The sequence below is a fragment of the Anopheles aquasalis genome, chromosome 3, assembly GCF_943734665.1.
Source record: "Anopheles aquasalis chromosome 3, idAnoAquaMG_Q_19, whole genome shotgun sequence".
Taxonomy (NCBI): domain Eukaryota; kingdom Metazoa; phylum Arthropoda; class Insecta; order Diptera; family Culicidae; genus Anopheles; species Anopheles aquasalis.
The window spans coordinates 59,928,549-59,951,048 of record NC_064878.1 but is presented as its reverse complement, the minus strand read 5'-3'; the positions used below and the strand labels follow the sequence as shown (position 1 = coordinate 59,951,048).

Genomic DNA, 22,500 nt, shown 5'->3' with positions numbered 1-22,500 from the left:
GATTTGCTGGCCTAGTGAACGAGGAAACGCCCGCTGTTAATCTGACGAGGATGAACGCTGTTCTAGGAGGCTTCCCGGCCGAGATGAATATGTCGGATTACATCGATAAGACCGCAACGGTGGCTTCGGTACTAAAGTTCCCCCAAATCCAACTCAAAGCCAATGACGACAACTCGCCGGCGGCAACTCCTTCACAGCCACTAAAGAGCCAAGAGCCTGAGAGCAGCATGGCTATGCCGGAGCCGATGTTGAACGAAACCGTTGCTTCGTTTATGAAACTTGGCGAAATGCTTACGATGGGCGCTCAGGCCGCTGCACCCCTTGAGCAGCAAGTACCGGTCCAGCTGGAGCTGAAAACCGTTGTCGATGAAGAGGAAACGGAACTGTTGCGTTTCCTTGCGATCTGTAGCAATTTGGGAACGACGCTGTACCGTGATCTAACCGAACACTCGGTACCATCGTTGGAGGGCCGAAGTATGGTTTACTCACCGTTCGCTACGATAACCACGCTGTCCATGCTGTTCCTCGGTACACGTGGAACCACAGCCGAGAGGATCAATGGTGTGATCGGGCTCGATGAGATGACCTCCTTTAATCCGCATCTCTTCTTTAAATCCATTGGCGATGACTTGAAACCACGCTACCGTCGTGCTGGCATTGCCCCGAAATATCCAGGCCAACAGCTCGAAGGATCTTCATCGTTCAGGAACACACTGCTCAGCGACAATAACCAGGGACGACTGCAGCGGTTCTTTAGGGCGCGCGTTCAGGAGATCTATTCGGCAGTCACCGAATCCGTCGACTTTAACCAGAAGGATGAAATTCTGAGACACATGAGCGGAGATTTCCCGCGTGATTACGTAGACACGCTGAAACATTTGCGTTCACCGTTGATATCGATTAGCAGAAACCGTTATCGTGTAAGTATCTGTACTGCTCCCGAACTCGGGCCGCATGCTCTTCTGACGACATTCTTCTATCACTTTACAGCATGAGTGTCACGAACCAACCAAGTACGGCACGATGAAATTCAGCAGGAGCTCTTCCGAGCCGGATGGCACCATCAACAGCATGCCCAGTGTCACATTCCGATCCGGTTTCTCGACCGGTTTCTCAAAAGCTCTCGATGCAACGATCGTCTCGCTGCCCGGCTCAACGAGCAATGTGTCCGTCTTTTTCCTGAAACCGGAAGTCGGTGTTGCTCGGGCGGCCGTAGCCAACCGCCTGGAAGCTCTCGAAGCTCACATTCACACGCAGAACGTGGCCAACGTTTTGAAGCTCTTCCCGGACGAAACGGTACGCACGGCGTACGCCGAGGTGGAGTTGCCTTACTTTGTGCAGTCCACCATGTACAACATGAGCCGCAGTATACAGCAGCTTGGTTTACAAAATCTGTTCAACGCTAGCGGAGCCAACTTTAATGGACTGCAGGACTCGCCCATCTCGAACCTATACCTGTCCGAAACCATCCAAACGGATTCGTTCGCCATGTGTGCGAATGATGACGATTTGTTCGCTAGATCGGCACTTCCGTTCCGTAGTTTTTCGACGAACTTGCCGAAAAATGTTGGACCATCGGCAGCGCAGTCGGTGGAGCAGGGTTCCACTAACCGCCGGCGGCTCGTCCAGCGGAACCGTCGCAAGGGACTGCAACGGAATCGATCACTGGTGGGGCCGGCACCTCGCACGTTGGTATTCGATACACCGTTTCTGTACCTAGTGCGACATAATCCGACTGGTTTGGTCTTGTACATGGGTCGATTCCTGGGCTGAGAAAGGGAGAGTACGAGTGCAAAGAAGATGAAGAATAAATTATTTATTTAAGATTTTGTAAGTAATCGTATTCAGTTAGCGTTATTATGATACGAATTCGAAAACTCTTCAAATGAAATGCAAGAAAATTTCTTTACGCAAACTCCAACCAAGAGAAAGCCACTCTACACATACACGTGCAGTTTTTTTTGCGCAAAAACAGGAATGTTGTGACAAGGCGGCGTGTCGAACGGAAAAGGAACTTTTTCATTTTTTTGGCGAAACGAGACGACCCCGGAACGGACCGAAAATGTTTAAAAAGTACGTAAAACTGTAGCTCTTCTCTTATTGGTTGCTTACCCTGCCCCCATTCCCCACAGGTTCGATGAGAAAGAAAGCATCTCCGGGGTGCAACAGCTGAAGTCGTCGGTACAGAAGGGCATCCGAGCCAAGCTGATTGAGCAGTTTCCCTTCATCGAGAGTCACATCGATCTCATACTGCCGAAAAAAGATGCCTTCCGGATAGTGAAATGGTACGTTGTCCGGGAGCAAGTATACGGAGTCGGTTTGGGCGCAGGGTTTTCACTTATTGTGCCACCATCTGTTCCGGTTTTGCAGCCACGATCACATCGAGATTTTGGTGAATGGAACCGGAGAGCAGGTGTTCTTCCGGCATCGTGATGGCCAGTGGATGCCAACGTTGCGACTGTACCACCGCTTCCCGTTCTTCCTGCCGATGGAGCAGGTTGACAAGGGTGCCATACGGTTTGTGCTGAGCGGCGCGAACATCATGTGCCCCGGTTTAACGTCTCCCGGTGCGTGCATGACGCCGGTCGAGAAAGGTACGGTGGTGGCGGTTATGGCGGAAGGTAAAGAGCACGCCCTTGCCATCGGCCAAACCACTCTGTCCACGGAAGATATGTAAGTTGTAGAAACGGCATTCTTCTACAAAAATCCATCACTAATCTGCTCGCTTTCTTTCTCTTCTTTCAGTGCGAAATTAAACAAAGGTGTGGGGGTCGAAAATTGTCACTATCTCAACGACGGATTGTGGCAGATGAAACCGGTCAAGTAATGCGGTGAAAAGCGGAATTCTTTCGTAAGGTGTAAATACATTTGCCATGCAAATCGATTCGCTCCATAAATGCAGTTCGCTTTATTCCTTTTTATTCCATTATTAAGTAACATCTTCAAAAACAGCAATAGAACAGAACGTTAAGAAATAAGAATGAATGGCTGATGTAGATAATCGGAAGTCTGGGTGGAGTCATATTATGAAAGTTAAAGAAAAGGTATTAAGTTAACGTAAAAAAAAATCTGTTATGGAAAGAAGTCCGTAGACTTAAACACCATGACCCAGCGTGGAAAGCGATTCACGGCTGCGACCAACGGCTGTCGGAATGCTGGCGAGCGAAGAGAGAGTTTCCAGAGATCGGCTGAATCCCACCGTTCGCAGGGCCTTCATTCCATCGAGCAGCACTATCTCCTGCTCCCGTTCGGGGCCACATTCACACGCCACGTAGAGTGAGGTTCGCGCAAACTGAAGGGGCGCCAGCAGACGGGGCGATTCGCGCAGACTGATGAATGCTCGCCGTTCATCCTCCGCGTGCGACTGACGGCAGGCCAGATCCTTCGTGTAGGATTTGCTGATGTACATCACCTGAACGCAATCGGCATGCGCTACGAATAGGCAAGATTCGCGGTACTGGAACGCAACTGGATCGTGCACCCAGTTGATGTTATCCGGGCGCGATCGCCATCCGGAATCATCGACGAAGATACCGACATCATGATAGCAAAGCAAATACTCCTGGCTGTTGATGCGGAATGCCGCCAGTGGCACACAGTTTCGAATATCCCGCAGCGAGGAATCCGACATATCGAGAAACTCTTCCGCCACATACGTGCGCAGATCAATCTCGAAAAACTTATCCGAACCGACGATGGCGGTGTCCTTGGTGAACAGCACGGATGACACCGGACGAACGGTATCGAGACCACGGACCGGTTTGAAACGGCCAGCCTGAACGTCGAACTTGAGGATGACGATCCGAGACGAGGTGGCGGCAATAGCGATTGCGTCCGATAGATTGCTGCCGGCCGGTATGTCGTCCATCATGCGAACGATATGCCAGCGCTCAGTGTTCGTGCGATTCGCGATCGACAGATCGAGCACAAACGATTCCAGCTTCGGCTGCAGACAGGACGAGGCGTGGGCACGATTTTGCAGGTGACGCAAGTCGCACTGATACAGATACTCGCCCTCCGAACCGATCAGGATGGCTTTGGGTATAGCGTGCGACACGGCAAACGATCGCACGTTCGAAATACCACGAATATGGACCAGCTCACCAGTCTCCAGATGGTACGAATAGAGTCCCGTGTCGCAACCTGGAAAAAACCAATCGAGCATATATTATTGAAATGCGAAATCTCAACCATTTCTCTGCACTCACCGAGAAGGACCGCCTTTTCGCTGACCTCGTACACATCGTTGATGAAGAGGCGAGGTTCAAGCCGCTTGGTTTTGAATAGCAAATCGCCCACGTAACGATCCTCTTCCGCTTTCTCCTCGGCACTAGTCATCGAGAAGGCGGGACTTTTACGGCCCTGTCCAGCAGCGATGTTCGCTTCGATCGATTCAACATCGTCGTCCTCATCATCACCGACTGCACCCAGCAGTTCATCGGCAAAGTCATCCAAAGACTCGTGTGCTAATTCTACATCGCCATCGTGTGGCTTCTCGCCACTGTCGCAACCGCCGGTCACCGAAGGATAACACTCACGGTGGACCGCCAGTGCACATTCCGTACATTTCCAGTAGGTGTGTCCGTGAAGAATCTGCTGTCCACAGACTCCACACAGATGTGTTGTTGATTTCTTCGTTTTCGAACCCGAACTCTCGTCGACGGTCATCCGAAAGGTATGTGCCTCGCCAGTGGTAGCAGTACCAGTAGGTTTCCCATCCGCTTTAGACGCACCTCTCTCCACACGTGGTTTGTTTTGTCCGCCGGAACGACGCTTTGTATCAGCTGTGCTGCTAACGGCTGCTTGACGCGATTTAGTGCTTGTTTCGAGTGCCGATCGATTGTTCGTAGCAGTATTTTGGAAACTGGTCCGCTCCGCCTGATGCTGATTACGATCGTCCTTTTGCTGCTTACGCGTAACGGTTCCCTCGCCGCCCACCGATGGAACTCTTAGTTCAATCTTAGCGCGCATCAGCTTCTCCGTCAATTGCTCTGTTCGGGCACGTTCTTTCTGCAGATCCTCCAGCAGCTTCCGGTAAGCAGGGCTTGATTCAATCGCACTCGCAGTGCCACCTCCAGCGATAACATTCGGTGTTACATTCTCTTTCCGTTCTGTTGTGGTACCAAAGATCATTCCGGCAAGCGTTTTCTTCTTCTTTTTCTCATACTCCTTCACCTTGGCCTGTAGAAACTCGATCAGCTTCTCGAGCTGCGCAATCTTACCATTAGATTGGATATCGCGCTCGGTGTACGATGCTTTCTGGTCCAGCACAACTTGCTGCATCTGCTCGAGCTCGCCCGTTAGCTGGCGCAGCTGATTCTGCTGCTCGCGCAACTCGTTGCATTGCTGCGTGATGTGTTCCTTCGCCAGGAAGAGATCAGTTAGAATGCGCGAGTTTTCTTCCTTCAGGATGTAATGCTCTTGCTCGTACTTGGCGACCACCTTCTGTAGATTTTCCGCATCGTGATTGAGCAACTCGATGCGCTCCTGGCCCTCATAGAGATTACTCGTCTTCTCGATCAGTTCTTGTTGCTGCTCGACCATCTGTTGCTGCAGCTCTTCGAACTTACGGCGCAACTCTTCGTACTCGCCATGCAGATGATTAACGCGCGATTGGCTCAACGTTTTGTCCGACCGCTCCTCGTGCAGCTCTTGGCGTACACGTTCTAGATCAGCGTCCTTGTCGGCAAATCGTTTGCGCAGAGCCTCCATCTGCTCAGTACATTCCTTGTTCCGTTTCGATTCCTTCTCCAGCAGCATCTCCAGCTCGGTTAGCTGTGTTTCGGTGATATTGCATGCAGCCTTCAACATGTTAAAGTTCTTAGTAACGTTCGCCAATCGTTGCTCCAGCTTTTCCTTTTCCTCCTGGGCATCACTAAGCTCATCCTGGGCCACTTCCAGCTCTTGGCTCAACCGCCCATTTTCGGCCTGAAGCAGCTGTGTTCGATCGTTCAGTTGGCGCTGTTTTTGTAGATTTTCCATCAACTTCTCCTCGAGGGACGCAATCTTGGCTACACACTCGATGAGCTCCGTTTTTTCCGCTAGCCGGTCCTTCTCCGAGCTACTCCACAGTTCACGCTCTTTTCGTAGTTCATCCTTCAGTGCAACGAGATCGGCACGCAGCTCCTCAATTTGTTTGTCGCGGTGACTTACGATTTCTTGCTGCTGCTTCAGTTTAAACTCCAGCTCTTCCTTTTCGTGACGGATGCGGGTCACGCGTTCATCTGCCTGCTCCATACGTCGCGTGAAAATGCTCTTTTCTCCCCGCAAAGTGTCTAACTCTTTCTCAAGCTTCCAGAGCGATAGGTTAGCCGTGCGTGCGGATTGCTTATCCAAAATGGATTGTTCGCGGATGGCCGTCAGCTTACCCTCCAGGAGTTCTTTTTGCTTTTCCAGCAGAGTTTCAGCGCCTTGGCGGCTACCCGATGATTGCAACTGTTCAATCACCTTTTCCAGTCGTCCGACCACTTCTTCCAGATTTTCTGCCCTCTTGCGCTGCTCCGATTCACTCTCCCTGCGCAAAATGATCGAGAAGGATCGAAGGAAGTAGGAAAAGTAAGATATAAGGTGGTTCCAGTGTGGTGTGGATAGTTTTAATCAACTAATGCATATTTTGGATGCAAACTAACGATTTACTGTTGATTGTAATACATTATTGATGAGAACAAAAACTAAAGGATTGCAAAAAACACGTGTCTATTTCAAATAATTAACCGCGTTAAGATACCGACCACTGCAATACTGATTAATAATAACTGAAACTATTATAATTTTACCGCCCTACAAACCCAAACGAATGATTTAAGCGAAAACCAAACCTTCTGACCAAGTGTCGCCTCACATTTCCTAACTCTAATAACGTTTACCTGATGTACGTTGCCGACTCGCGGCTGTAGCATCGGCCCGCGCCAGGATGAACAGATACAGAGAATTTTAATTCCATTGGAAAACAAAAGACCATTTCAATTGTCTGCTACAGACCAAGAGGCCAGGGCCTACGTATTTGAATTCTTTTTGATTGAGTTCATCACACTACCGGCTACGGTATTGGTTACTTTCAATACATGTGCCCACGTTTTGACAACCTTTCGATAATTCGATTATCTTTCCAATTCAATTTTACTTGGCAAACTATAATAAGTGATTTGTTCTAATTCTAGCAAGTAGCCTCTCTTTTCGGTTCTAGTAAGAAACCGCAAACAATTTTAATTGAACGACGAGATCGTATAGCTCTGGCAATATCAAACTTTTTTTTTATAAAAGGAAATCTTTCCTTATTTCACAGAACTTGTATCGTTTTTAGTAGTAAAGCGAAGGATAGGAACCTCCAAATATTTTACTCTACGATACGCATGGATAAAGGAGAAAAGGAGAACAAAAAAACCAAATCAATATACTTACTACCAAACACAAACCAAGACTGTTTAATAAACCAAACCCAAATTCGCTAACTAAGGCTATACTTTAAAGTAATTGTCAATCTCACTTACCTGGCCTTAATTAGATCATTGCGCAGCTGGGCCTCAACATTAGCAGAAACAACTGTCGACATGTCCAACATGCTCGAGTTGGCACTGCGGAACTCCTGCTCGAAGACGAGAGATGAGCGCCGGCTGCTGGTGACGCTACTGGTTGCAATCGGTGTCGGGTCCTGCATCTTGTTAATTATGGTCCGCAAATCATCATACTTTTTATGCACCGCCTCGCTCATCTGATCGGAATACTGTTTAGCTTCACGCATTATGTTATTCTGCTCGATCTGCATCGTCAAACGGCGTTTTATGTTTTCCGTCTGCTTGTGCTGCGTTTCTTCGACAAATTTGGCCCTCGAAGCTTCCTCCTGCAGTTGGTCACGTAGCTCACGATTTTCCGATTCCAGTTTCGTGCGCTGTTCCTTCTCCGACTTCCACTTGCCTCGCAGCTCGTTGATCTTGGCTTCGTATGTTGCGTTTAGCTCTTGATGTCCACGTTCAATGTTTTCCTTATCGATTTGTAGTTTTTCCTTGGACTTCTTCAACATATCTTTATAGTTCTCGACAGATGCTTGAAGGTGGTTACACTCGTTCAATTTAGACTTTAATTCGCCCTTCACGCTTTCCATGTGCTCCTTGATCGATGCCATTTCGGCCATTTTTTCGGCCAACTTTTGCTCATATTTCTGATCCGAGGCCTGCTTAGCCTTTTCCCACTTTTTGCGGTTCATGCTTACCATCTCCGCGATGGCAGCGTCGTTTTTCGCCCGCTGTTCTTTCTCAATCTTCTGGCTGTTGCGTAAGGTTTTCAGTTCCGTGCGGCTAGACGCTAGCTCAGCCGTCTTTTCCTTCAACAGGTTCTTCATACTCTCGAGTTCCTTCTTGGTTTCATCCAGCATCTTGCCACGCACTGAGATGGTGGCGATTTTACGATCACGCTCCAGTAGCTCACGCTGCAGTCGATGGATTTCTGCGCTTTGTTCCTTCAGGCGACGGTCTTGTTCCTTGGACTTTGCGGCCAGACGTGCTGCCGACATGTGCTCGGCGGTGTCGCGATAAATACCGGCCGCGTCCGACTCATCTTCGTGCACATAACTGTATCCCAGGAACGGCAAATCGAATCCGGAGAAATCGTTCACGCTGCCCAGATTGTATGTGGGCTTTTTGTTGGAAATCGAACGCCGTTTGCCGACATCCTCAAAGTTGGATGTATCGTCATCACCGGTCACGGTCGGTATGATTGGTGGGATCATAAAGCGGAGCCGATCCCAATCCAAATCCCCAAAGAACGGATGCCGCACGATCTCGGCGTACGACATCCGGTTACAAACGCTCGTTACCAACCGATCGAGCAGATCACGGTACTGCGTGGAAATGGCAACGTGCGGTGGATAGACGAGCTTCTTCGTAATCATTCCCTCGCAGTGTGCCATGATTTTTGAGTACGTTTCGTTAACATTCTCACCGTGAAATGGTGTTTCTTCGGCAACGAGCTCATAACCAATGATACCCATCGACCAAAAGTCACACGTTACATCGTGCCTGGTCAAGTTTGCCGATCGACCGACGGTCGAGAGCGTCTGGAGCAACTCGGGTGCGATGTAATCCGGCGTACCCACCGGTGTCATACTGGTAACGCTTCCGTCTTCGTTGATCACTGTAGCATTGCCGAAATCGGCCAGCTTCAAGTGTCCGAATCGATCGAGCAGAATATTTTCCGGTTTGATGTCACGGTGCACGTACCCGAGCTCGTGCAAGCTATGCAGGGCTGCCGTCAGTTCGGCGAGGTAAAACTGGGCCAGTTCCTCGTCGAAAACGCCAGTACGCATCATCAAGCTGAGCAGATCGCCACCCGGAAGGTACTCCATCACCAGATACAGGCACTCCGGGTTCTGGAAGGCGTACTTCAGCTGCGTAATCCATTCCGAGCGTCTGATCGCCATGATATCGCGCTCTTCGCGAACCTGAGCTGCTGTGATAACATGTTTGCGCATCTTTTTCATGGCATACACGTTGCCCGTCGTGCGTTCAGTCACAAGCTGCAGCGAAAGAGATAAAATCAAGAACTGTTAGTCCGTCCACAGGGATAAACGATGGTGAGATAGAATACTCACATGCACTTCGCCAAAGTATCCTTTCCCAATCAGACACTTCACTTCGAAATCATTTTCGTTAACGCGCAATGCGCGGGTTTCTTTGATGATGGGACGATCTGTGAAAGAAAATGAATGGAAAATTCGTAAGATTAGGTTTGGGATCTGGAAAATCATGTTTGGCTGCCCGTCCGGTTTCTTCCTTACATTTTTTCACAAAGTCCGCTATGTTCTTGTCCTTCTTTCTAAGCGCATCCTTGCTGCATTCGTCGTACAGTACGAACAACGAATCCAGCAACCCCTCACGGCTGATGGCCACCTGCATGCCTCCATTTCCGGCCGGGCCAAGGCCGGCGTCACTGGTCGCGCGCCCCAGTACCAGCCCGTTCAGACGCGCCGTCCGGGTGGCAATCTTCACCTGCTCCTTTGTAGACTTCGACATGATGCTTTATGCTTTATCAACCGTTCCAACGATGAAACTAATCCCACAAATCGTGAATCGTCTACACTTTGCACTTCATTCTCCAGCTAAACTGCAGTTTTTAACCAAGCGAACGCGGATTTTTTGCCATCTGTAGCGCCAGCTGAAAAATTCCCGCTCCAAACTGTTTACCGCTTCACTTTGATGAAGAAAACCGTTGATCGTTACAGTGCTGCCAGTTCTTCAAACGCGCTGTTTCGTCGATGATTGATTTTGCCGGGGTGGGTTCACACTGTTCGCTGCAGCTACATCGACAGTTACAAAAACATCTCAAAGAAGCTGTTGCCGGTTTTGTTTCATTATAGCTTCCTGTTTAATTAGGAAAACGGATTTGGGCTGAGTTTATTGAGTTTGAGGACATTTTTGAGGAAAAGGACACTCGCTAATAGTCGGTTTGTATTTCCTTGCACCAAAACTATCATGGTTAGTCGTCCACACTGACTGTTACAAAGTTATTTAAAAGCTAAAAAATTAAAAGAAAACCATGAAATTACTAGTGAAATTTAGTTAGTTCGTGACAATATGTAATTTAATCGAGTTATTGAATATTATTGCTCTAAAATCCAAACGCATCTCCTGCATTGACACACGCATCCGCATCCAATCAGCCGGAGGCTTGACGGTGCAGTACGTAGGCGAAAACAAGCCAGTTTTGGTGTTGCTGTACGAAAATATCAATTATTCCGTTCCGCCATGGTTTTGTACTGTTCGCTCGAGAAAACCAAGTAACCCGCGAGCCCAACAGTGCAACAATTTGAACGAGGCCGCGAAAACTGTAACGCGCTCTTCAGCACCGCCCGGTGCAGCCCGAGAGCGCACTGCATCTTCGCCTGGAGGAGGAGGAGGAGGAGGAGGTGGTGCCATCATCGTCTCATAATCGGTCGTATGTTAATGAGTTTCTTCGTGATCGAGCGGCGTAGTACGTTTTGTCTCTTAACCCGCAGGTGCCAGTGTTGTGTAGCATTTGGTTGGCGTAGAGGAGCGACTGTTCATTTCCGGTGCGGCCGAAAGCGAAACAAAGCAGAGTAGAAGAAAGAAGCACCTGGCTGCCTCATCAATCCAAGTATGCGTATGGGCCAAGGCAGCGCCTGAAGTAACCCGCTCGTCCCTGCTTGTTCCAATCGCCTAGCAACGCCGCGTTCCACGGTAACTGAGTCGAACGGGCGGGCTCGATAGACAGGATCGCCAGCATGAATCTCCAGAACGGCAGCGGCCGCGGTACGTACGGCAAGGATACGTCCAACAGCAAACGGTTCTCCATCCACGATGCGTTTGAGGAGGAAACGGACGAAGTGATTAAAGTGTACGGATCCACCGTCATCAGCACACCGATGCGAGCGAAAGCGCGCTCACCGGACGATGTTTCAATCAGAATTCACGATCAAAGGTAAGAACCGGTTTGTGGCCGGGCGGACTTCCGTTTCCGGGTTATAGACGCTTCTGAAGGCCAGTGAGCTGTCGGAACACACAAACACACACCCCACACACACCGGCTCACCGACTGGAAACAATAGTCATCATTTGCTAATATGTGCTGTCCTGTTGGTTCTGTAGAGTTGGTAAATTAGAATTCTGGTATCTTTTCTTCTTCCTCTATTTCTTCTAATCTACATCCACCAAACTCCCTCAAACTAACCATCTCCCGTTTCCCTCCCGTAATGTCCAACAAACCCCACGCAACCTGCAAAACGGCCTGCGGATCGGTTGGGGTTGCGGATGCGGATGGTACATCGTTGTTCCTGCTCGTCCTTCGTTCGCTATTGGTGCTGGGAATTGCTAAACTACATCCTATGTTCACCTACACAAACATACACCCACACACACGCACACATACACGCGCTTCTTGTTGTAATCAACACCACCACCTCCACCTGGCTGGCGGCTCCGGAAGCAACAGCAGCAGCAGAAACCTTAAATACACCGATGATACCACCTCCAGGGATAGCGACTCGCTGATACAGGAGTACGGCCACCTATCGTCCAGCGATACCTATACCTACTGCTGGAGACACCCGAAAGTGCGCGAAAACTGGCGCACCGTACTGGCCGCGGCAGCGTTGCTGATCATCGGCACCGGCCTCATAGCGATGGGCGCGTACGCTCTGGCAGAACCGCACAACGGTTCGCAAGCGGCCGTGTTCTTTGTCGCCGGATTCATCTGCTTCGTCCCGGGTGCCTATCACGTCGTGTACATCTGGCTGGCTGCACGTGGCTATCGAGGATTCGATTTCTACCATTTGCCCCTTTTCACGTAGAGCACTGTAGGAAACTGGAAGGATGGAAGACGACGAGAGCAAGGGAGCGACGGGTAGCACCGTGCCCAAGAGTATTGTGATCATAGCAAAAAACGATCATCGATCGATCGATCATTAAAGTCGGAAGCAAAAAGGCGGGCCAGATAATCCAGCGGATTGTCGAAAGTGTATCACACTGAAGAATGCATCATTTTATCCCTTTATCCATGACTTCATCTCAGTACTTGTAGGTTGATCATCGTCGGGCTAGGAAGCAACCAATAGTAGCAGCAGCAACAGCAGCAGCAAACCCCAAAACACATTCCAGTGTGTGGCGGCATGTCCAACCGCTATCACAATGGAAAAAGGAAAATCATTCAAAATTCAAGCGAGAGGTGAAGAAAACGAATGGATATTAACTTATAGCATAACTGTGAAGCATGTGATTTGAGCGAATCCCTCCAGCCTTTTGATTAAACTGTTTTTTTGATCTTTTTGCTTTTGAGACTGCGGCTGTAGCACCGTCTTCCTTGATGAGAAGCTGATTAGGTTAAAAACAAAAACTAACGGTCTGAGCGTACATTATTTAGCTGCACCACCGGTAGTAGTTGCAATCAGTATAGTTCTGCAAAGTTAAACACGGTTGAATAGAACAGCTTAACAGTGACGACGAGAGATCAGATAGATGCCCAAAGAGCTATAGATGTGCCATCATTTTCTGGCCAGATCTGCCAAACGAAACGGAGGGGCGAACATGCTATGGCACATGTGCAACTCCTGTCCAGATTGGCATGCGCTGTTACGCTCAAAGAATGGACCACCGTACCAATCCAGATCCGACACGTGTGTCATAATTAGTTTCACAATCGATTGATGAGGTCACGCATCACGTTGCATACGGGAATGCGCCGGGGGGGAGTGAAGGAGACACACTAGCAGACATGTCAACACAACGTTCAACTCTATTGTTCGCTGACCTAAGCCTTGACGACGACAGGAAGAGTTGGTTAGACGACATATAAAAGGAGTAGCAATAGGTGTACGTAAGCATTACGCGTTTAAGTTAATGAGAGAGAGAGAGAGGAAAAATGTACGAACAGCATGGATATGGATACGGTATGATGGTGCACTGAAGTCGGACTCCTGGAGACCGAAAGCGGTGCGGTCAGTATTAGGCAATCAATTCGAACCAATTTGAACGATCCTGAGACTGTATCCCCGAAGCATGTGGCGGGTGAATAATTAGAAAAGCAGTTTACCGAGTGGAAGGAAGGAACAGAACAAGGAGAATCGCGGAAGAAAGTATTTATGCATTAGTTTCCTGTGGCATCGTAACAATCGATCATCAACAGGAATGGCGCTTGTTATGGTTAGGTTTAAACGTTAGTTGGTTTGAGCAACTAACGCAACAACACTAAAATACAAACAAATACACAGACACATTGACTGAGCTTTAACTAAATTGTTCCACGTCCCGTTTTCGTCGCAGGCATGCACGTACACGGCACAGGGATGTAGAGACTTAAATTCGGAAACTTTTAGGAGTCTATGGGCAATCCTTTTCCCACGATGTCCAGCAGCAGCTATAGAACGCTCTTTTCATTGTATACTTAACACATTGCACATTGACATTTAGATAAATCCACCGGGCGGCAAAGGTACAATACGTAGTACATTGAAAAGAGAGAGAGGTAAGACGAGTATAATAAAGAAAAAGGTAGTTTTTTTCAGATAAAAAACACCCTTCAGCACCTTTCCCTGACCAACACATGACAGATACTGATGAGGGACAGGGGGTGGGGACAGATATAAGAGGATAGGTAGAAACTCTTGAACGGGTTTGGCTTTGTAATACGAAAAGTAATACGCCTTTCAACGTCGCAATGTAATGAAATTAATTATTAGAATAAAGCAAATATATAGTAAACCGTTTTATAAACAGATATTCTCCGCACCAGTGTTGGGACCAATGATGATCCTTTCCGAACGCCCCCAACCGCTGCGCATATAATTTCAAACTCGAAAAAGGGGAAAGTAAAGGTCACTGCTGCTCATATGCGTGCCACGAAATGATGGGATTGCCACATGCCGTGTCAGGCTTAATTAATGGCGTCCTGGGCGATTAACTAATAAACGGATTTTCCTCCCCATTCCGGACCTCTTCGCGTCCACTAAGGCACCACCTGTTTTCCATTTGATTAAGACCCTTACTACATGCCAACAACGACAAGTTGGCGACGCCCAGGGATCGCGCATTCCGTGATTGTTCCGCTCGCTGCAATAGGGCCGTTCGTCCGTGCAGCCTCCTAGCATGGCAGCTTCGGTCCACCGGAAAATCAATCATCCCAATCTCGCACGCCCCGGGAACCGGTACCAGCTATTGCGTGTTATCGAGAAAGAGAAAATGGTAGAGTTCGAGGGATTTCGTTGTGCCGGCTGTAGAGTGGCAGCACTGGTCAGCGGGACTATTCGTGTGACTCGTGCAATCGCGTGCTCCCTGACCATTGCTTGAACCGTACCTTAGCTTTCCAGCAGTTCCGGCCGTCGCTTCTCCATGGAATGGCCATGACGTGCTACGCGTACCTACCCTACTGCTGTTGCTGCTGATGCAAATGGCTAAGGAATGGCATCCACTGGCACTTCAGTTCGATGCTGTGTCATTATGCAAAATAGGTCGCGCGAGCAGCGCGGTGGAGCAGCATGGTACGGTATGTCCGTAATCCTGGAGTGCCTCTAGTGAACTGCATAAAGGATTTCACGGATTATAATTGGCACTGGCAAAGCGAACAATTACAATTTCCGATCGGACAGCACTACCATGGTAGATTCTATACTTCGCCCGGATGCCCGTTCCGTGTAGCAAGGACTAAAACTAAGGTATGTTACTGAACCACCCGCCAACAAAGATCACGTGCTTGTGTTGTGTGAGGCTTTATTGAAATGATTAGCAGCGACAGTTCAATGAGAACAACCTAGTTCTATCCGTACGAGATCTGGTGCATCGTATGGATAGCATTTCTTCGCCGTTGAATCGGATTCAGCAACTGCTGCTGCTGCTGCTGCTGCTGATGTCTGCCGTGCTGTCCACCGATGCTCTGATGCCTCACGTCGTACATGTTCTGGTGCTTGTTTATCGAGCTGCGCAGCTTCCCGTGTAGCCAAGCGGCAAAGGCTTCCTCATTCGATTGTGCCTTCTGCCGTTGCTCGGCCGTTCGACGCTGCTGCCGTTCCCGGACCCGCTTACGACGTGCTTCCAGTCGGCGTGTTTTCTCCTCCAACTCCTCTCGCGACAATCCATACTCCGACCGGAACCCATTGTAGTACGGTAGCTTGTCGGCCTTCGATTTCTTGTGCCGGCAGCACTTCCGGCGACAGTTGACCGAACGACGGGCACGGTGCGATTCCAGCGGTGGTCGTTGATCCTCCTCTTCCTCATCGGAACACTCACCGCCGTTTCGCGTGTGCCGCTCGGTATGTTCCTCATCGTCATCTTCGTAGCGATCATCGTAATCATCACCAGCATGGTGATGCTCACTGGCCCCATCCTCGGCTTGAGAGTCTCCCGATCCCGAACGCGAATCGGCCTCACTGCGGTACGTTTTGAGTGGGCTACTACTGATCTCCTCACTGCTGCCCGGATTGTGTATCTCCGTGTCCATGCTGGAACCATCGGTCGGTTCCTCCTCCTCTTCCTCCTCTTCTTCCTCATCATCCGGCTGACCCTCTACTCCGGTTCCTTCCTCCAGTATGTCCTCCCCTTCGGCCACTTCCTCCTCGCCATAATCTTCCTCCGAGACGACGTCCGATGGTTCCGCTTCCACACCAGTCTTATGCTTCTCGATCCGATCGCCCGCTCCGACACCATTCTCATCGTCCTCGTCATACTCTAGCTGCTCTTCCTCTATCACCTCCTCCTCTCCGTCCCCTTCCTCCTCATGGCCACTCCTCCGTTCGTCCAGGTGGAGCTCTTCGATGATCGTGTCCGCATCCGTTCCACTGTGGCCTCGCTGCGTGCAGCTATCCGCATCACGGTGCACATCGGCCACCGTTTCTATGACGGCATTTCGCTTACGGCCACCGCTACCACCATCTCCTCCTCCGCCGCCACCACCACCACCGTAACCATCGTCTTCACTACTGTACTCGTCCGGTTCGTAGTCGACTAGCTGCTCCCGAAATGTGACCCTTCGCTCACCGATCCCAGGATGGCGCGGTGAAGGGGGCGTCGGTATCGCAAACGACTCCTGGTTAGCCTGAATAATCTTTTCCTTGATGTTGTACTCGTTCGCTGGCCGCAAAACTGTTAAACAGGAGAGAACAAAACAGGAAGCAAACGGGGCAAAGTTTAACAAAAAAACGTATGATCCGAACGGAATCCCTTATTGATTTATGCATTGGCAGCAAGTGTATGGAGATTGTGTGAGATTCAGTCGCGCATTCGTTATTCAATCGGTGGAATCCTTAGCAGATGTCGCTTCGCCAAGGTCATCGTGAAGAGATCGATTGGCATTAACCTTAACCGTCTCTCAATCTTCGAGGCTGCCACTACTAGGCGGGGATTGTGTGACACCATTTTCTGGGAGTAGCGAAAGATACAGCCAGAATTTGATTCAAATAATAAAAGCTATCGAGGATGTAAAGACACCATCAAACACATGATAAGACACGTTGTTGAGCATTTTAAACGAACAAACTCATAACGTGATAAATGGAAGCACATCTTATAAGATTCAACATATGGGGGGTGGAATTATTATATTTACTGGGTGGAATTTGATAGTTTAAACAAAATAACGTAAATTTTTGCTTATTTAGCTTCCAATTGAGCTAAGAAATGTGCTTGGAGCGTTTGATTTCATTTCAAAGACAACAATTTTCATGCACATTCTCAAGGACGATTTAATTTGTTTAAAAAAAATACTAGAATACCAAAGAACCAGCCAAACTTCTCCTTGTATTCCAATTCACCCAATTACTAGAGAGATCTTAACTATCCTCACAGATTTTTCCACAGACACGTAAAGTATCTAACTTACAGTATCCTTCGTAGTCCTCCTCATCGTCGTCGATCATGTTGATGATGCTGCACGTTGTTTGGTTTCGGCAAAAATCCACCTTTCAACGGTTGCTCCGAGTGTCCGGAAAAACTTGTTGTTGTGTGTATCCTGGAAACGTGAACTCAACGTGTTCCGAGTTCTTCCAAAAACCACACGTATACCATTTTAAACTGCTCAAACATACGGCATATCGCTGCACTTGTTTGCCTTATTTGCTAGCACACATTTCAAATCTTTAGAGTCAATTTTTTTTAAAGGAATGAATGTCAAATTAAATGAAAATGGAAGGACACCACCTATAAAACACCAACTGACCGAAGTAGTGACCGAATTAATCGAAAGAAAGAGTTCAACCTTGGCGTGGTTAGGCAGGAGGTTCCTTCCTTACCGACGGTCGTTTGTTGACTGAGCGACCCCTGCGACGGTCCAGAGGATCTTTAGCCGCAGGACGTAAGACCGATGGCACCCGAGACCGAGACCGCACAATGCGCCAAACGAGTTCTCGACTGTGCCCAAGATTCACAGGAACTGCAGAGAGTTTGTCGATAATCAAAAGGTAGCTTTCAAAGGACTCTTGAGGTCCTTTTTATCTCAAAAAGGGAGATAGTTAAAATCTGAATCATCCAAGTGCACAGTGTTCCGGCGCCACTCGAGCTGCAGTCGGGGGTTAAGACAGTCCTTCGGAACTGCGGTGCTATCACAAACACCTTCAAGCACAAACCGGCTATCGATCAAGCGGAAGTACGCGTTTCGATTGGCATCCTCATGTCGAGCCACTCCTTGGGCCACGTGCTTGGGCTGCTTGTCGGTCGCCATGGATACCAGGCGAAGAGGTAGGAACAAGGGAGAGGCTAGAGTTCGATGCAGCTCAGCTGGTTACTGGACGCAAGGACACCCGGCTGGCAGCCGGTGTGCACAGATTGAGTATCGTTTATTGCCGCGGTGAGACATGCGGCTGGGAAATTGTTTGCGCTGGTTTCGTCGTTACATTTCTGCTGCATATTAAGCAGCGCGCCCCCACACCAATGTCGATGTCAATGAATAATTAGTAGTTCTTTGTCGTTTTGCGACGCTGCTCACGCCATTTCTCTGGCGAACATCTGCAGCCGGTTCATTTGGGAAGGGCACGTAAGGACGTCATTGTCCGTGATAGGGTTTGCAAAAAAATGGTTAATCAACCATCAACAATTTTGTAATTATTTAAGCAACAAACCCATATGAATTTGTATGTAATTTCACAACATTTTACACGCTACCAATTTCAGTAAAAGAGCGATAGAATATTAAATTTTTATCTATTTGCCATAAGCAAAGAAGAAGAAGTGTCACGAATTCCTCTACAGCGCGTTTGTCCTGCACGCCTCATATTGTCTCACCTTTCCTAGGGCCCATTAAGATATCACGGGTCCGATAGTCAAACCAATCCTGACAGCCCACACAGCGCCTAGTAGTAGAGCGCCATGTGCTTCAGTGCTTCGGTTAATAAAGGTACGATGGAACACCAAATCGCACCATCGTAATAATGATGCCGATTAAAAACAGAAAGCATTTCCTATGGTAATATATTTATTTACATTCCCACGCAACGCAACGCGGTCCAGCGTCCAACCGACCGTCAAAAGCACAGGAAGACGGGGTGGAGGGCGACAGTTTTTGTGCTTTGTTTGCTCGTTTTTATCGGTACGCCGCCGAAACCGCGAAACCTCCTGCCCGGAAGTAGCCCTCCGTAGCCCATCAATCTTAATGCTTTCCGTCTGTGCTGTGCCACTACCATGCCACGGGCATAATTGAAATGTCCCCGTTCGCGAATCGGCCACGTGCTTCTCGTGATTGTAAGGTGGTTGTCGCTAAATCTACCGTTACGAGCACCACGTGCGACCGTGTTGACGTTGAAATATTAACAATCCACTCAGGGAGGCCAGGTTACTGCTAGGCCAGTCAGGTCCTGAGAAGTGGTGCTCTGAAGAGACAAGTGTGCACCCCTTTCTCGGTAACTTGCCGGGGATTCCAAGGAGTTTCCCGGTGGCTCACCTTTTAAAGGCAGAACCGAAACCATGTAAAACTAGCAATTATGCCGTGCGGGTGCCAAGGTGCCAATGGAAAAAGCAGCATTCTGGAACAGACTGTTTGCTTTTATTTGTTTGCCTCGGCGACCCGTTATTTGTTGGGCGTTCCTCACCTCCCGTCGGGTTGTTCTGATGTTCCTTTATAGTCCTAGCCTGCTAGCCACAAATTATGTCGTACGAGTTGGCAAATAATTACCATAATACGGTCATAAATATCATCACACGGTGGTATGCCTTAGACGACTTTCCACGGGTATTCTTTTTTATCGAAAAGGACCTTCTCCGCAGCCACCACCGCTGCTTTATGACTGTTGGCGTCCTCGTGGTTGGAGAAGAAAGTTAAACGAAAAGAACAAACGGTCCCTGGGAAACCTGGGAAACGGACCGGTGACAGACGACGCGGTTGACGCGGTAAGTACGCTGGAAAGTTATCCAACGGCTGTACCTTCAGCAGGTTGTGAATGTAATTCCTCCCCAATCGACCCCACCGACATATCGATTTACCATCCAATGGGCCTTTGCGTTGGGCTTTCCCCACAAAACCGCAACCACGACCACCTGATTTCGCAAGGGTCAATGAACGCGCTTTCGGTGCACCCTAGTTTTCTGTTTTCTTTTCCCGGACCTGGTAAGCCGGTCCAAATTCAAATAAGCATAAACTGCTAAATGTTGTGGTTGTGGTTTGGTATTCGATTAAATTCTCTTGACGTCATTTTGCGTGGATTTGTTGCCAATGTTTCAGAGTAAGACCATTAAATAGTGCCAGCACGCTCACGCGAGTTACGTGGCGTCGTGGTTTTTTTTTTGTCCTTATCAGTAAGGCCACGATCCTTTCAATAGCTTGACGGAAACTTTGCCGTGGTTCTGCTATTAATAGTAAGGCAATCAATGGAGAAGAGAGGGTGTATTGTTGTTACCCTTTTAATCCTACATCGACACATTTCGATGGTAATTAAATCATGGCCCCAGTCCCCGAGTCCTTGGCATAATTGGAGAATTGGCGTGCTGAAACAACACAAAGAACAAAGAGCGTAAACTGTTGGGCTACATTTATCCGTTTCTTTTGAACCTCCAATCGCATTACCGATCGATTGCAACAGCTGTTGGTTGGTTACCAGAATTGGTTATCTAGATAACCAGGAACTTAGGTGGTGAGTTGATCAGAGCGATAGATCCGATATCGTTAATAAAAATAAAACCTGGTATGATAGGCAATATCGTTTCCATCAAATTAGCAAACCATTGGTCATGAGTACAAGTGCATACGTGATCTTAGTTTATGTAGCATCAAAACACTGAAGCACTAAATCATTTTGCCACTACACTACCAAAAACGTAGCAACCCTGCTGCAAACCAAAACTGTCCTTTTTTATCCTGGAAGCGAAAAAAAACCCAAAACACCCACAAAACACAAACACGGCATGTTTTAGCTTCATTACTATAGAGCACGATTTGTACTCCAGTGGTATTTGATCCGTTTCTTTGTTTTATTTTTTTCACATGTTTTTTTTTGTCATACACACTTCGTCCCATATGCTGCCACTCCCATTATTACATTCCGAAACAGTGTTTTTCTCTCCTCGAGCCGCATCCATACTGTGAGAGTGAGAGTACAACTATTTAGCTCGCAATCTCGCTTGGGGGTTTGGTGGATGGTGGGTGGAACCATTATGTCTCCTACTATCTGTTTGCCGCTCACGCTTACGGGACTGCCCACTACCGGCACTACACACGCTCGGCGGCTGACGGTTTGCCATATGCCGTTTGGGACTCGCTAATACTTAGTATGCCCTCCCCCTACACGCTCCTTACAAGCTTCCTGTTCTGCTCTACAAACGTGGCCGGCTGTGCTCGCTACTGCTCCGTTGATTAATGGACTCGTCGTTCTTAAAAATTCAGTGGCAATTCTTCATACTGAGACTAGAGTTCGCTGTACTGCTGTGTCTCTACGGTAAACAGGTCATATCTATCGGAATTTATAGCTTCCAAACCAGTTCTTGCGCGTTTGAATATGCTCAATTCGCTTAGCAGATGTTGGAAAGATTTGATTTTGTGTTTTACTTGTCCCAACCCATCTCTCGGACATCTATTTCAGCATTCACCGTTGGGTTTTTTCGAGAGCTTCCGTCGCCGAAATTAGAACAGGTAGCAGGTATTAGCAGCAATCGGTCTTAGGTAGGGTCAATCAATTGGCGGCATCATGGGCTCTCCTCTGTTATGCACCAATCGATTCGATAGAATCGTTACATGTTGTACACGCCCAAGAAACTTGCAAGCCAACGTGTGCGCTGCTGTGTGTCGGAAGACAATAGGCCACACTTTGTACTAGCAAACTCAAGCCTAAGCTTCAACCTCAAGGAGCGTAGCGCGCCTCTATCAAACCCGCGGAGAGCACTGGAATCGGATTACATTCTCCACACCCCACGCTTCTCTGTTCTATTACCACCACCACCACCACCACCGCCACCGCTTTCACCGAGAACAACACACAATATATCACGGATTTTCTTGTTTTTTTGTTGTGTTTTATAGAAATTGTTATGAGGATGATGATGAGGCCTGAATCTGACGCTTCGTCTCGTCTCCTGTACGCTCACTATTAGCCATCAAACCGTTTCAAGCCTCTTCCGGTGGGGGAAAGACCTCGCGTTGACTTAGTGTAGGACCTGTTCCAGCGCTTCATGGCCAGAGCAGCACACTGCTGCTGCTACTTGGCTTGCGATCCTCAAGCGTGCCACCCCCGATATCGCCTGTGCTTGTGCTGCTGCTTATTGGACCCGCATACATGCTTTATATTTGCGCCTTCGTTCGTTCTCTACCTTCTTGCCATTCAGTTACAAATTACTAGCCGGTTTGCTGCAGCTACTTCAACGCAATCATCCTTTCCCTCTCACTCTCAATCCGCTTGCGGTCGCTAGACTTCCCGTGGTCTCTCGGAGTAAAATAGTGACATACACATCTCTGTTTAATATGATTTAGCTCCAGTTAATCCACCCAATCCATTCTCCACACCCCAGTACCTCCATTGATCAAGATCAAGCACGATCGCGCATGGTTGTGTGCGCGCGCATGTGCGTGCTTTTCTGTTCCGCGCTT

The 22,500-nt window shown here is 48.5% G+C and overlaps 5 protein-coding genes across 7 annotated transcripts in view; 3 read left to right on the top strand and 2 right to left on the bottom strand.

The window, feature by feature from the left end:
• The window catches only part of LOC126576842 (mucin-17-like), a 4,182-nt gene extending 2,409 nt beyond the window's left edge, over positions 1–1,773 (top strand). Inside the window, exons 2-3 of the mRNA XM_050238144.1 lie at positions 1–920; positions 991–1,773. The exon at positions 1–920 is cut by the window's left edge and continues 2,210 nt beyond it. Of these exons, the coding sequence (XP_050094101.1) occupies positions 1–920; positions 991–1,773 (1,703 nt within the window). The remainder of the gene's footprint in view (positions 921–990) is intronic.
• A 205-nt stretch (positions 1,774–1,978) lies between these two features.
• LOC126574311 (malignant T-cell-amplified sequence 1 homolog) lies at positions 1,979–2,897 on the top strand. The gene is made up of 4 exons (XM_050234440.1): positions 1,979–2,073; positions 2,133–2,285; positions 2,371–2,673; positions 2,746–2,897. The coding sequence occupies exons 1-4, from the start codon at positions 2,063–2,065 to the stop codon at positions 2,825–2,827; spliced, it is 549 nt and encodes a 182-aa protein (XP_050090397.1). The 5' UTR covers positions 1,979–2,062; the 3' UTR covers positions 2,828–2,897.
• Positions 2,890–10,157, bottom strand: LOC126574309 (citron Rho-interacting kinase). The gene is made up of 5 exons (XM_050234436.1): positions 9,773–10,157; positions 9,587–9,684; positions 7,491–9,511; positions 4,209–6,514; positions 2,890–4,143 (listed from the first exon to the last, which is right to left on the bottom strand). The coding sequence occupies exons 1-5, from the start codon at positions 10,005–10,007 to the stop codon at positions 3,095–3,097; spliced, it is 5,709 nt and encodes a 1,902-aa protein (XP_050090393.1). The 5' UTR covers positions 10,008–10,157; the 3' UTR covers positions 2,890–3,094.
• Positions 10,158–10,678: 521 nt separating this feature from the next.
• Positions 10,679–13,718, top strand: LOC126574310 (transmembrane protein 134). 3 transcript variants are annotated; one of them, XM_050234439.1, is made up of 3 exons: positions 10,679–10,929; positions 10,991–11,433; positions 11,986–13,718. In XM_050234439.1, the coding sequence occupies exons 2-3, from the start codon at positions 11,237–11,239 to the stop codon at positions 12,299–12,301; spliced, it is 513 nt and encodes a 170-aa protein (XP_050090396.1). In that variant the 5' UTR covers positions 10,679–10,929; positions 10,991–11,236; the 3' UTR covers positions 12,302–13,718. The 3 variants fall into 3 exon arrangements, with proteins under 3 accessions (XP_050090396.1, XP_050090394.1, XP_050090395.1); XM_050234437.1 differs by having other exon boundaries at positions 11,944–13,718; XM_050234438.1 differs by having other exon boundaries at positions 10,912–10,926; positions 11,944–13,718.
• Positions 13,719–15,258: 1,540 nt separating this feature from the next.
• The window catches only part of LOC126578338 (uncharacterized protein DDB_G0290685), a 19,501-nt gene continuing 12,259 nt past the window's right edge, over positions 15,259–22,500 (bottom strand). Inside the window, exon 10 of the mRNA XM_050240786.1 lies at positions 15,259–16,580. Within this exon, the coding sequence (XP_050096743.1) occupies positions 15,259–16,580 (1,322 nt within the window). The remainder of the gene's footprint in view (positions 16,581–22,500) is intronic.